The sequence below is a fragment of the Cervus elaphus genome, chromosome 2 (assembly GCF_910594005.1).
Source record: "Cervus elaphus chromosome 2, mCerEla1.1, whole genome shotgun sequence".
Taxonomy (NCBI): domain Eukaryota; kingdom Metazoa; phylum Chordata; class Mammalia; order Artiodactyla; family Cervidae; genus Cervus; species Cervus elaphus.
The window spans coordinates 26081681-26096582 of record NC_057816.1 but is presented as its reverse complement, the minus strand read 5'-3'; the positions used below and the strand labels follow the sequence as shown (position 1 = coordinate 26096582).

The 14902-nt window shown below is 51.2% G+C and overlaps 1 protein-coding gene across 1 annotated transcript in view; it reads right to left on the bottom strand.

Annotated features, from left to right (window-relative positions):
- SLC6A5 (solute carrier family 6 member 5) overlaps positions 1-14902 on the bottom strand; it is a 56439-nt gene that overhangs the window by 23234 nt on the left and 18303 nt on the right. Inside the window, exons 7-10 of the mRNA XM_043875104.1 lie at positions 14750-14882; positions 7081-7215; positions 5235-5338; positions 2289-2413 (exon numbers count right to left, since the gene is read on the bottom strand). Of these exons, the coding sequence (XP_043731039.1) occupies positions 2289-2413; positions 5235-5338; positions 7081-7215; positions 14750-14882 (497 nt within the window). The remainder of the gene's footprint in view (positions 1-2288; positions 2414-5234; positions 5339-7080; positions 7216-14749; positions 14883-14902) is intronic.

The following is a 14902-nucleotide window of genomic DNA, read 5'->3' as shown; positions in this document are numbered from 1 at the left end:
AATTCAAATGAGCAGGGTTAGCTGCCCGTGGGTCTGGGAGAAGACTTCAAGGGTCCCTGCCTCTCCCCAGTGGGGGTGAGACCCACTTCTCCGTGCTGGTAACAATGGGAAACTACCAAGTACAGATGTCCCTTGAGCAACACAGGTTTGGACTGCCAGCCTCCGGGCATGCGTGGATTTTTCTCAGTAGTAAATACAATACAAGACAGTCCACAGTTGGGCAAATCCATGGATGCAAAGGAATCTCCGATTCAGAGGAACTGTATCTACAAAGGGCTTACTAATCAATCATAACTTGAATTTTTGACCACTTGGAGGTTTGGCACCTCTAACCCCCCCGTATCTGAGATCTGCGTTGTTCAAGGGTCCACTGTATGAACACAACATGTTAGAATCCATGAGAAGAGCTCCTCTCCCTGTCAGAGGAAATGAAAAAAATGTAGAAAGGGAAAATTCTAGAGGGAAACCCGGACTATTTGTTTGATGCTTTGTACATAAAGGAAAAACAAAATGTGATTTGGGCTTTAGCAACGTGTGCCCCCACATCCCTTTCCTGGGGTAGGAAAGCGCTTGGAAGAGTAAACTAACATGACCGTATCTCAGCAATCACTATCGCTGGCCACTCAGCCACTGGCTCACAGCTCAGTAATGTCTCAAAAACGACGAAACACCTCAGACCTGCCAGAAAGTGGGGTAGGACCCAGCTGCTCCAGGTACCCTGCTGGGAGGAAATAAGGACAGCTGGGTGTCACAGGCACCCTGAAGACAAAGCCTTCACTTCTCTCCCCTCCCCTGTATGTCCCACCCCTGCCACCTCCCTCCTCCCCAGGAGTTTTAAACTCTTCAACCAGGGAAGGGCATTGGCTCAGCTCTGGGATGTCTAATTTAGCGCACTGCTGCAGGACCAAAATCCCTGGGGCTTCAACACTCGCTCCAGGGAGAGATAACTAGCCCCCATTCCCCAGGAACAAGCTGGTTCTTTAACTCTCCGAGGCCCGCAGTGTGCTATCAGCCCACTGAAGTGGTAACTACCGGTCCGCAGGGAGACAGCAGCCCACCAAGGAGGTGACATCGCTAAGGCTCTGTTCTCTCTCGTGCTGCCGTCTGAGCCATTATCTGAGGTCTGCAGTGAGCTCCTTCAAGAAAGACAACCGCACAGAGAAGCCACGAGACAGGCCCACAGTCTGGACGGTCTAGAACCCATAGACAATCCTGTCCCCTCAGCCCCGGCCACGGCCCCAGCCACGGTCCCGACCCCGAGGCATCTCCTAAACGCCTGATCAGAGGGTGACCCTAATGACAGACAATGCCACAATGAAATCCCTTCGTCACCGAAACCCGCTCAACACCCAAATCCTGCGTAGAATAAGGCTGGGTGGAAATTAAAAGTTCAATAAAAGTATTACATACTCTCTGCAAAATACTGTGCTAGAAATATGGGTTAAATGAGATTAAAAAATGACAGCCCTCTGTACCCTCCAAAGAGACCACACAAGTGTGAGCCATCAACAGATGGATCACCTGGGCAGAGAGTAAACATTTATCCTACATCCCTCCCTCCACCACCAACCAATCCTTCCACCCACTGGGGAAAACACTGAGGGTCTGCATTGCTAACTAAGCAGAAGGCCCCGAGAGCATGTCAGACCTTACAAGCTGTGCTTCGTCAGCAGAAGGCTGCTCTTATTAATAAGCATTGGCTCCGTGCCTGCAGAGCCCTCGGCGAGGGATGCCACCCTGCGGCAGGCTGTGGCCACATCAGCTGCAGGAGCGCTGGTTGGCTTGGAGAATCCTCTACATATGCCTAACAGGTAGAGACCTTACATAGGCTGGAGCTTAGCTAAAAGAGGAGAGGGACCAGGGACTTCCCTGGTGGCCGAGAGGTTAAGAATCAGCCTGGCAATGCAGGGGACATGGGTCCAATCCCTGGTTGGGGAACTAAGATCCCACACGCCAAGGGTCCAATAAGTCTGCATGGTGCAACGAAGACCCTGCATACCACAAATGAGACCCGACATAGACAAATAAATAAATATCTTTTTAAAAAAGAGAGAAGGAGAGGGAAGCAGGAAAGGGCTTTTATAGCCACCCCTCTGGGTAAGGACCGGCCAGCTCTAGCTCTGCAGGCGCTTCAGCTGTTCCGGGCCCCTCCACAAAGGGGGACCGAGGCTGCCCCCTCTCCAGCCCGCCCCAGAAGGACAGCTTCCTAGCCCAGCAGCACAAGTCAGAAGCTCAGGATGCGAACGTGGAACCCGGCCCACAAGAGCAGGGCGACAACCGCACGGTACCTTGGTCGGCCACGTTCTCGATGTCCACCTTGCGTTCGTTGGCCATGAAGCCGATGACTGAGAAGATGACGAAGCCGGCGAAGATGCTGGTGGCACTGTTGGTGCAAGTGACGATCAGCGTGTCCCTGGGGGAGGACCGGTCTGTTACCAGCTGCGCTTTGTCCGGAGGAAGGGGCAGGGGAGGGACACACCACTGTGTTGGTGGGCACCTGTGCCTACGCCCGTTTCTACACAGGTGCTCTCCGTAGGCCGGTCTTGTTCTCTCTTATTTACAAGGAAATGAACAGCCTGACCACAGGCTCCCTTGGGCTGAGTGTATAAGCACCAGGACAAAGCTCTGCTATAGAAGCAGGTCTCCCCTCCTGGCAGTAGCACAGTAAGTCTGTCCATCAGAGAGGGATGGGGGCGTTTTGCAGAGTCTGGGACAGGAACCACATATGAGAGAAGGCAGTGGGACCACCCAATTTCACCAAACCTTAGAAGAGCCTGGGGTTTCTGCACACAGGCTTTGACGGGCCAGCCTGGAGGGGAGGAGGAGGCCAGCGCCTCGGAGGCAGCGCCCTCTGCTGGCCATGCGGCTGCAGTTCCCACACTGCCCTGTCCATTCTAGACCCAGAAGTAGGATCATAGCTAGATGGAGCCATGGGGCCAAATTCCAGGTTAGAGGCATGACCGTGACTAAGTCACTTTCTCTCCACTCCTGTTTTAAATGGTGGCAATGACCCCACCTCGCTCACAGCTCGTGAGGACAGAACCAGATGAGGCCTGGGCCGCACAAAGCCTGGCAGGGAGCAAGGACTCAGGACACGATCTGCGTCGTTCAGCCCTTTGGTTTCAGGTCAGTCGCTCAGTCGTGTCCGACTCTCTGCAACCCCATGAATCACAGCACGCCAGGCCTCCCTGTCCATCACCAACTTCCGGAGCTTACTCAAACTCATGTCCATCCAGTCGGTGATGCCACCCAGCCATCTCACCCTCTGGTGTCCCCTTCTCCTCCTGCCCCCAATCCCTCCCAGCATCAGGGTCTTTTACCGATGGGGAAACTGAGGCCCAGGAGAAGGTAACGGGCTCATTAACAGTAAGTTCCAATTTGAACCCAGTCTTCCTGCCCCTCAGCCACACCACACAGCCTCATTCCTAACACAATGCAGAGCCACGTCTCCCCCTTCAAGGGTGCTCAGGTTGATTTTCGTGGGTCGTAAATCAGTAAGCAGCTATGATCAAAGCACCTCAAACTCCTTAGCCTGGCCTAACAGCTGTTACGGGCTGAACTGCGGGCCCCCAAAATGTGTATGTGGAAGTCACTACCCCCAGTTTCTCAGAATGTGACTGTATTTGAAAACAGGTCTTTAAATAGGTAATTAGGTTAAGAGGGAGTCATGGGGGTGGGCACTAATCCCATATGACTGAGGCCCCAATAAGCAGAGGAGATAAGGGTGCACAGTGAGCATGAAGACCAGACGGAACTCAGGGAGAAGACAGCTGGCCACAAGCCAAGCAGGGAGGCCTCGGAAGACGTCATCCTGTTGACGTCCTGATCTTGGACTGACGGCCTCCAGATGGTAGGGGAGTTAACTTCTGTTGTTTAGGTCACTCACTCTGCGCTACTTGTGTCCCCGCAGACACACACAAAGGCTCTCTCCGCAGCCGATTCTCAGGCCCCAATTCCTTCCCGCCCCCGTGAGCCCACTCCTGCTGCAGTGCCATCAGCCTGCCCCCCCATATCCTCGTCACCCCCAGCCCCACTCAGCCCCACCTGCAGACATGCCCTCCTCCCCTGCACCTGTTGAAATCTGGCCCACAGAGATGGCACTTGTGTGAGGCCATCCCAGCCGACCTAGGCTACAGCTTACATGTCATCTCTTCCTCTTGGTTCACAAACGATCTCAGGCATGATTAAAAATAACAGTGATGGCTACCGCTGTTTACTGAGCTCCTACTGTGTGTAAAATATTGCCATGAGAATTTTGTATACGTTGTCTCTTACCCCCAACAAAATATTATAATCTGCATTTTACAGATTAGAAAATGGGGATTCAGAAAAGTGAATTTTCTTACCCATGTCTTGGAGTCTTAATAAATGGTGAAGTCATAAATGCAAGTCTATCTGACTCCAAGCTTCTTTCCTTTTTTTTTTTAAATCAGCCCCTCAAGAGAACAAACCTTATCTTCTTACTGTTTGTCACAGACAGATTTAACTTTCAGATGTCACCTCCTCCAGGGGCTGTACAGACTCACGTCTTTGGGGTTCCAGAGCCCCCTACTATCACCCTATCCAAGTGTCACCCTGCACCATCACCACCTGAAGATCCTGTCTGGAAATCTAGATTCCCAACACCCAACACCTCCTGATGTTCTGTTTCTTAAATCTGGGAGGGGACTCAACGTTTGCATAACTTTCAGTTTAACTGACAAATAAAATTGTAATATATTTTAACATATTTAAAAGTATGTAATGTGATGATTTGACAAGCATATGCATGAAACAGGGGTCCCGCTGTTGAGTTAATTAACACAGCCACCACCATGGTTCTTCTTTGACTGTCCCATGCTGCCTTTCTCATTGGGCTCACTAGAAAAATGTCTGTCAAGTGAACGCATGACCATACGTCATCAACAGCTACCATACAGCTGTCTCCATGGACTAGATAGCTCACAAATGACTATCCCAGGACATAGCCAGTGGAACAGCACCTCCAGAGAAACTCAGTTCCATCCCAAGGGTCAGAATCAGGGTGCAAGTTGGGGTCCAGGCCAGGCCACCAGCAGCCCGCAGCTCAGCCTTCGCAGGGGATTTCCTCCACGCCAGAGACAACTGTCAGATCCTGTCTCAGGTGAAATGTGAGGATGTGGCCTCAGGCATGCGATAACTCAGCCCAAGGTTCTGTCCCCAGGCCCTAGTCCCACTCACCAGCCACCTCTGGGGCTTGAAGTGCCTCTACATACCTGTAGCAATTGTTGTGGAATTTGTTGTAAGAAGAGAGAGTGATCAGGCCTCCCCATGCAGCAGATAAAGAGAAGAAAATCTGAGTGGCAGCGTCTTTCCACACCTGGGAGGCAAAAGAGGGGAAGATTCAAGGTCATGGAAGGAGGCTGGCCTGGGGGAGGGCAGGCTCCCAATGCCACATGGTCTGAGGCTTGGGAGGCAGGGAGGCAATCAGGACAGGATGGCTTTTGCACCAATATAAATGGGAAACATACGCAGTCGCTTGCACCGGAAACCAAAGAGGCAGTGACTGAACTGGGAGACCCTAACTCCATTCTAATCAAAGGAGAGGAACTCAGTAAGCAACGTACACATTTCATGCTGGCAAGCCCCACCATGTAAAACGATACAAAAGGGGAAAGCCCTTTCTTTAGCTAGAAAACATCTCAAAATAAAGAAACAATTTGCAAAAGCAAAAATATTCATGGGTACAAAAGCAAAACTTTTTACAGCTGACATTCTCAGATTACAATTTACTAAAAATGTGAAATTCTGTAGCCCACCCCATTGAAGTAAAGCATGCTCTATTATCACCACACAATGGATTTTAGTGCCACCTCCTTCTTGAACCTGCCTGACAGCACCTCTTACTTGTCTTGGCAATTTAATTGTCCTCATAAAACTCCAGAAGGCAACTCAAGAGTTTGAGCTAGAGATTTATATGATTTGATAATGACTTCCTATCATTTTTATAAGTTAAAATCTGGCTTTTACGTTGTGTTTAACACATGCAAAGAGATAGTTCAGGTATGTGCTGGCAAAGTCTGGGCCTATCCCAACCTCTATTGTCTCACACTCCTTGGTAACAAAGTTGTGGTTTTAGTTAAAGGCAGCCATACATTCAGCCAATCAACCACCTCCCAGAATCAAGGGAAGACGCAGCTGAGAGGAGATCATATGACTTAATTTCTTGCCGATGATGAGAGGAATCAAGTGTTATATGGAACTTCCAGGCTTTCTCTCTTTTAAAGACAGAGGGACGGTGGTCTATCCCTTCCCTCACTACTTTGTGCTACCTGGAATGCTGACATGATGGCTGGAGCTCTGGCAGCTATATGGCAGCTATTCACTGAGGATGGTGGAGCAGAAAGGAGCCTGTGATACTATGGAGCCATCCAACCAGTGTTTGACTATCTACCACTAGACTGCTGAAGTACCTCCAAGTAAAATAAACTTTTGTTTAAGCTGCCATTATCTGGAGGTTTTTCACTGTGTGCAAACTCAATGGTAGCTATGTTTTCTTAAAGTCTTCTGGAAAAGCAGAATTTTCTTTAAGGTGAGAAAATGCATTTTTTATTAAACAATCACCACTTCACATGGAGTCCTAGGGGATTTTAGAATAAGATATGCCTGTACAGAAGGTACCAGAAAGTACAAGTGTGTGTACTTTAAGTGTGTGTACAAGTGTGAGCTCTTTAAATTATAACTGCTTGCAGTTTGTCCAAGTGCAATTATTTTCCAACCAGCAAAACTCCATTTCCAACACACTATAATTAGCAACAGATAAGTGGCATGAGGTGACCCAAAGCTATTAAGGGAATTTCTTTCTTCATTTCAACCTCCACTGCAACCCCAGATGTAGGACAACTGTTCCAGGAACCTGAAACCCCCCTGCTGCCCACTTCTCATAAAAAACTTCCTGTTTGTATGTAACATGTCAAAATCATCAGGAGCTTGTAAAGGCTAACAGTGAGCTGCCCCGTGAGAGGAGGTCTAACCCCTTCTGCTAAACAGAGTCCCAGAGTGGGACCCAACCCCACGTGCTGTTCCCCTGTAGGCGCTTGAGGAATGAAATCAGAGGCCCACCGTGGCATCCGTGAGTTTCTCCCACTTTGGTGTGATGAAGTACCAAATCCCAGCGCCGGCCCCGGGCAGGGTGACTCCTCGGATGAGAAGGATCACGAGCACAACATACGGGAACGTGGCCGTGAAGTACACCACCTGCAAAAACCACCACAGCGGGACAGGAATGAGCAGACGCACACGATGTGACCGGAGGAGCATCAGAGAGGCAGAGTGTGACCTCCATCCAGACACAAGGCCTCATGGGCTATTTTTCCCCAAACTCTTCCAGGATGGGGGATGCAATAAAGGCACTGTGACCAAAGATGAGTCAGTCAGAGCCAGAAATAAAGTCTCAAGGGGGACATCCAAGGCTGTGGGCGTGAGTCAGAAGTGGGTAACTCCCTGAGGACCAACTGAGGGAGGAATGTTATATGCCCTCTTCCTCCTGAACACCTAGCTCACCCTCAGCTTGAGGCCCCAAATTCCACCATTAGAGATTAATTTCTTTAGCTTAAATTTTCCATCCTTGTTTATGCACACACACTAACTGAGGCAGCCCAGGGACATGAAAGAAGCATGATCTTAGAATTTGGTATATTTAGGTTCAAACGAAATCGCACTTCTGGCACTGAGTAGCTATGAGACTTTAGACAAGCTATTCAGCTCTCTGAATCTTTATTTCTGCATCTGTAAATGGAATAATAGCACCTTTCTTTAAAAAAATAATTGTGAGGATTAAACGGGCCTCTAGCATAGCACTTGATTAGTGACAGATGGTCATTAAATGCAGTTAAGTTCAACAAGCATTTATTACGGGCCTACTATGAACTGGGAGTTATGCCAGGTCCTAGATGCATAAAGATGAAGGAACTCAATCTAGGAGACCCAGAGCCAACATCTGAATAATGGCTTAGCAGTCCCAAACAGGACACTGTGAAGTCCAGGGGAAGGCGCTGTGCCCCACCGGGAGTTCTGAGAAGATGCATGGAGATGATACACGGCTGGATCTGAGAGGCCAAGTGCAACGTGAAGGAGGTGAAGCCCAACAGGAAGGTGAGGGAAGAAGGGGGGACAAGGCAGGGGTGAGGGCCAGTCCCTAAATTCACTGGGAGCTCGGCACACAGCTGGGGCTAAGAGCCAAGGGGTGCTGGACGCATGGGCCAGGTCGGGGAGGCCCGGAGTCCCAGCCAACAGAGGCTCCTGGGCTCAGGACAAAGGGAAGAAGCAGAGCCAAGAAACATTTGGGAAATAATATCAACAGAATTTGGGGGCTGTGGTTGAACGGGGACGAGGAGGAAGCACCTCCCTTCTCCGTCGGTCAAACCTCTGAGTGGAGGACGGGCTTGGGACCAGGATCTAGACACAAGTAGCGTGGGCTGGGAGAGCTCTGACTCTGCACTGCCTGAGTGCAGATCCCAGCTGCAACACGTACGAGCTGGGCCGCCTGGTGAAGGGACTTAACCTCCCTGAGCCGAGTGTCCACACGGGCAAAGCGGTGATAACGACTGCGTACTCCTCACGGGGCTTTAGAAGAGCAGGGTGGGACAATCCAGACAATGCAGAGCAGGCCTGGGGGCCCTGGAAACGGAAGTGCCACATCCATCTTGCTAATGACCCCCGGCAGCCCTCAGCTCTCCAGCCAGTGACATCCCTAAGTGCATCAGAAGACACTTGGAAGGATGAGGTCCCGCGCCCATCCCTGACCACCCAAGCCTCCCTCATCCGTGACTGGGAGGAGGCACAGAGTGAGCACTGTGGGCTCAGAGCCCCTCCATGCCCACCACTTCTCCCTTCCAGGGCACCCCTGGCCTGCCCCCAGGAGGGAGACAGAGCCCCCTCCTCACGCACTGGCTGCACAGACCCCAGGGCCTGGCAGGAGGCTCCGGCCTGGCAGGCACTGGGATTTCAGGGGCGAGGTCTGATCCAAAGACTTAGGACGGATGGCTTGGGAGACAGTTTGAGATGAAGATAAAACTCTCAAGGTTACTTATTTCTTCAATAAACACACACATATGCATACATTTGGACACATATTTTTGAGCATCTAATACATTCCCGGCACACGCTGGGGAGGTCAGCTGGGAAGAAGGCTGTATTAAAGGGGTGGACAGGGAAGAACTCTTTGACAAGTTGCCCGGGACTTGAAGGAAGTGAGAGTGAGCCAACTGGATATCCGGGAGGACATTCCAGACAGAGGGAACCACAGGAGTAAAGAGCCCAAGAAGGGGGTGTGCCGACCTCCAGGAGCAGCCAGGCGGCCAGTGTGGCAGGACTTCGGGTGGGAGGGGAGGTCAGGAGGAGGGGAGGGGGCAGGGACAGGTCATACCTCTAGGGCCTGGGGGCGCGAGGGTGAAGATGGGGAGGACTGGGGCAGAGCAGTCACACAAGCTAATATTGTATCTGTCACCCAGTGGCTACATTGCGCTTTTACCACAGGGGGAGCGGTGAGGAGGTCACGGCTGCAATCCAGGCAGAGGGCAGCAATGGTTCCACCCAGGGCATTTCAGAGGAGCCGGGACAACGGTCAGAAACCAGATCCGCTGCGCAGCAGAGCAACAGGACTTCCTGACGATTTCATGTGGAGTGAGAGAGACAGGGAGGAAGGACAGGGGCAGGGTGACCCCGAAGGTTCTGGACTCAGCCGCTGATGGGCAGAGGAGCCGTCGGCTGAACGGGACAGGCTGCAGGTCAAGGAAAGAAGAGGAGGTACTTCTTCCTCTAAACCCAATTCGATCCCTGGGTTGGGAAGATCCTCTGGAGAAGGGAAAGGCTACCTGGAGAATTCCATGGACTGTATAGTTCATGGGGTCACAAAGAGTCGGACATGACTGAACAAATTACACTTTCTAAACCGAATTACTCGTCAAGGCCAAAGTCTTCCTGTCTATAGACCAGGCGTGGGCTGGTCTCCTGGTCTCCACACAGCTTCCACCACCCACCAGGGGCCTCTTCCCTGCCCCCATGACAGTGGTCCCGCCTCTGTCCTTGCCCTGAGGCACTGGCATTACCAGGGACGGTGAGGGGGTGGCCTGCTTCCTCCCATCCCCCAAACTTGCTTCTCTCCTTCCCCTTCCACACAGTGGGAAACCCAAAGGCATCTGCTGTCTCAGGAGAAAATCACTCCCGCAGGACGACCCGGGCTGTACTCCCACCCGTCAGATGGGGCTGAGGGGAGGAACGCTACAGGGACCAGCGGGGCCCTGAGCAGTCTGACCTCCCCACCCCACCAAGACGGCAGGGGCAGGGCGACAATCCTGATCACATGGGGCTGGTGGGAGGTGAGGATGGGAGGGGGCGAGGGAGACGATGCGAACAGTGGGGTCCGGCAGGAAGAAGACCCCACGACTAGCACCAGTCTAACCGCCTGAGACGCTGCTCCCATTTGACTGCTGGAGGTGGTTCGGACACAACCGTTTCTGGAGCTCCCGCCATGGATCAGCTCTTTGCAGTCCCATTTTACAGAGGAGAAAACTGAGGCTCAGGTTAAGGCTCCCTCAACGGGTTAAATATCTCACTCAAGGTCTTCCAGTTGGAGCCAAGATCCAGACTTGACATTTTCTAACTCCAAAGCCTATTTCCTTCCTTTTAATGCCAGTCCTTGAGCCACCTGATCAGAAATGTGAGAGGCAGGGGCTCGGGTGAGGCAAGGGAACACCCAGGTGCACAATTTAAGGAAGCACCCATTCTCACCGGCCCACCCTGCACATGCGGGAACCTGAGAGTGAACTCAGCCCTAGATTTCACACCCTAGGCACTTCTCCACCTCACCGGCTCTGGCCCTGGCGTGTGGAATGATGCACTCAGGTTGTTGATGAGGACTGCCTGTGAACTGAAAGGATGCCCAGTTTCATGTCTAAATCCTGGGGATGCCTCCCGTGTGAGCCAGGTGTTTGTGGAGGTTTGATCACAGCTAGTTTTCCTGTGTGGTGGGGACTTCAGAACACACCTGTTTCAGGATGGACTGTCAGAGACATTAAACTTGAACAGTAATGAATTATACTTGGCAGGAGTGACTATGACGGGTTGATCCCAGCCTGCTGGCCTGACACCTGGCATCATCGTCCTCACGATGGGAGCCCTGAACAGGTGGTAAGGCCACCCCCCTCCCAAGGCTGTGCCAGCTAATTAAGCGAACGTTCTGTCCTTGCCGTAACTCTCCAGCAGAGCAGCCCCAGAGGTCAGGTGGGCTGCATTTGACCTTCGGGCTGCCTGCTGGTCACACCAAACTCTGGAATTCTAGCTGTTCAAAGGGAGACAGAGGTCTCATAGAAGGCAACCAGCCACTCTTATCTCCTAGGACCCTAAACAAGACGACCTGAGCTTATCTTGCTGCAAGAGAAGGACATCTCTGTTGCTTAGAAATGACAGTTTTGGTGGAACTTCAATCACAGAGAAGCCTGTGATAATGAGGAGCTGCCGCCGTGCTTACAAACAAAGCTTCATGATTAATGTCTGCACACCCCAGGGCAGGAAAATAAATGGGGACACATTATTTCTGGCGGTATTCCTCATTTTAAAAAATTAATTATTGATCCCTAGTTGGAAATCTTTCTCAATGAAGCAGAAAGATAAGTTAGCAGATCTAAAAGAAAAACTTACTTGCTGCTGCTGCTAAGTCGCTTCAGTCGTGTCCAACTCTGTGCGACCCCATAGACGGCAGCCCACTAGGCTCCCCCATCCCTGGGATTCTCCAGGCAAGAACACTGGAGTGGGTTGCCATTTCCTCCTCCAATGCATGAAAGTGAAAAGTGAAAGGGAAGTCGCTCAGTCGTTTCCAACTCTTCGCGACCCCATGGACTGCAGCCTACCAGGCTCTTCCGTCCATGGGATTTTCCAGGCAAGATTACTGGATTGGGTTGCCATTGCCTTCTCTGTTACTTGCTGAGAGCTCAAAAATCCTCATTTCAGAGAGAGTCCATGATATCTGGCACCAAGGATTAAGGTCTACATCATGCCAAGAACTGATTTCTGACACCATCCCCCTAAAAATCAGACTGATAGATAAAGAGTGGTCTAAGAGAAAATATACTTTAACCCTTGAATTTGCAGACGTGGAAGAAGGGACAAAGTGCCTCCTGGGACTTGCCCAACTGGCAATGAGAGCTGACGACGGCAGGACGGCAGGACGTCCTGATTCACAGTGCAAATGAGTCCAGAATTCTGCATTTCCATATTCCTAACAGACCCTCCTTGGGGGAGGATGTCATGTAGGGGAAAGAGTCTAGGCTTTAAAGGGAAACACCTGGCTTTCAAACCCCAGGGCTGCCATTTAACAGCTGTATGACCTCAGGCAATTTACTTTGATGTGCCTCAGCTTCTCTATCTGTAAAATGGGAAGAAATGTCAATATCCTTACCTAGCAGGAGGCTGGGTGGATGGAATGCACTAAAACAGGTGAAGTACACTGCCTGGCCCACGGAGTGCTCAACCAAGTTCCCTTTCTCTTCCCATTTTCCCACCAGAGCCGCTGCTTTCAAGATGTCGGTATGGCACAGTACCCAATCAATCAATACCACAAAAATGAAAAGAGCTAATATTAATTAAGAACTGACTATATGCCAGGTATGTATTCTCTCACCTAACCTTAGAACAGCTCATGAGGTATGTACCGTTATCCCCATTTTATAGATGAGAAAACTGAGGTTCCAACGGTCAAATAGCTCATCCACAGTTACACAACTAGAAAGTGATAAAGATGGCATTTGAGCTCAGGTTGGTCTGAATCCACAGCCAGCAGGCCATCCTTCCTCATGTCAGCAAGAAGGCTGCTGTTATCCTCCTCACCATCACCTCTTCTCCCACCAGTCAGACCTTCTAGCCTATCCTGCTAGAGACCCGTCTGGCCTCTTTGATTATGGTTGAAGCTGTCCTCTCTCCATTTCCAGCTATAAGTGATGGTCCTGCCAGTTCGATTTTGGCTGAGCAAAGGTGTGGTCACTCTTGCTAAGCAAGCTCCTGTCTGGCCCTTTATTCCTACTCGAAGCTCAGTTCCAAGTCGCAGAAGGTGAGGAGACCCGGAACCCTCGGGACTCACGGGACATTCCTGTCAATGTCATGTTAACATCTTCCCCATTTTCTTGTTGCCCTAGAAAAACAATCGCCCCAGTCTCATAATACTCATTCAGACTCAGCCTCAGGGGTCACGTGATCCCAGCTCTCATTTTTACATAGGGGGAAACTGAGGTCAGAGAGGAAAAGTGCCCGCATCTCAGCCAGCAAGTGTTCTGACAGAATCATATTAGAGCCAGTGAGTCCTAGACATCACCCAGTCCAACTGCCTTCGCTTTGGAAATGAGAGAACCATTAGCTCCTGAAATAGCTTAGATAAAGAAAATCTGCTGTCCACTTACTGGCAAAGAGATAAATCAAACCAAGGGCAAATGTGAAGCCCAGACAGGTTTCATGGCCCAAGTGGAGATGTCCCTACACCTTGGGAAGGTCTGGGGGACTAGAATTCAGGCCAGCTCTCGCCCCACCTGATGTCATTTAAGGGCATCACCTGGCTCGGGTGATCCTGACCAAGCTGCCAGAAGCCACCATTCGGGCCCACGTGGAACCAGATTACATGGAGGGCACCAGAGGCCCTGACGATCTTGTCCACGTGTCTGGTGAGAAGACAGACCGCTCTGTGTTGTTAATGGGTATCATGTGGGTGCCTGGTGGGGGATGGGAAGCATGCCCAGCAGGTGAAAGCTGGCACAGACCCTCGGCCCTGTGAGGCCTGATCCTTCCAAACTGGTTGCTTCTCGTTGTGACCAGGCTAAGCCCTGACCCAGACAACTGGACCACGTCAAACTCCACAACCTGTGGACTCAAGAGTCCACCATCACACTCTATCCCTTAGGCCTTTGAGACAGTTCGGGTTTCACTCTGAAACATGCAAATGACTCTTAAGATAATTAAATATCATTGGTTGTCGTCAAAGCGATTGGTTAACCATTTAATGTTTTTTTCTTTTTCTAAAGCAGCAGGAAGACGAGGGGAAACGCTGGGACCCTACCACGAGGTCCAGTGTGTCCTGGGGTCGCCCACACGCCCTGCGTGTTGTGTCCTGGAACCGAGCTTGGGGCAGGGGCTTCACCACCTCCAAAGGGCCAGCCAAGTGACTACCTAGCAAGAGGGGCCAAGCATGTGCTCCACAAAAAGATACCCCGCTGGCAGGAACATCACCCTTCACTGCTGGGGGCACGTGGGGTGGGAGAGTGTTAGGCTCCGGACAGGAGAAAGGGCATGAAAGGCAGAGGGGTCAGCAGTGGGAGAAGGAATCCACTTTACAATTTTGATCTTACTCCAGCTCCTTGGGAGGAGCAGTGATTGAGCTGGCAGCCAGACCAAGATGCAAAAAGCCAGAGCAGTGATTCTAGAGCTTCGGGGGAGTGACTGAAGCGTATCGGGGATTCCCATCTACTGAATGGAAGGCCTGACAGGAAAGGAAGGAAACCCATCCGTCCCCTAGGAGCCCTGAGAACATCTGTCTCATTTAGCCCTTAAAACCTCTGGGGCAGAAAGGCGCTATTATCCCGTTTTACAGATAGGAGTGAAGGCACTTGCCCAAGGCCCCACAGCTACTCAGGGCCAGAAGGAGGACGATACCCGCGACCCTGACTCTCTTCCCAGGTGCTAGGAAGACCACACAACCGGCCCTGGATGTCCCGGAGCTTCCTCTTACTTTTCCTTTTTTTTCTCTTACTTTTCCTGAAGTCTTGATTCCCTTCGCCAAGGAGGCATACACAATCACCCAAGCCAGGAAGAGGCAGAAGGCTAGTGGCCACCTGATCTCACCAGGATACTCAATCCCTGCAGAAATCTTCAGCACAAAGTACCTGTGAGTTCAAAGGAGAGA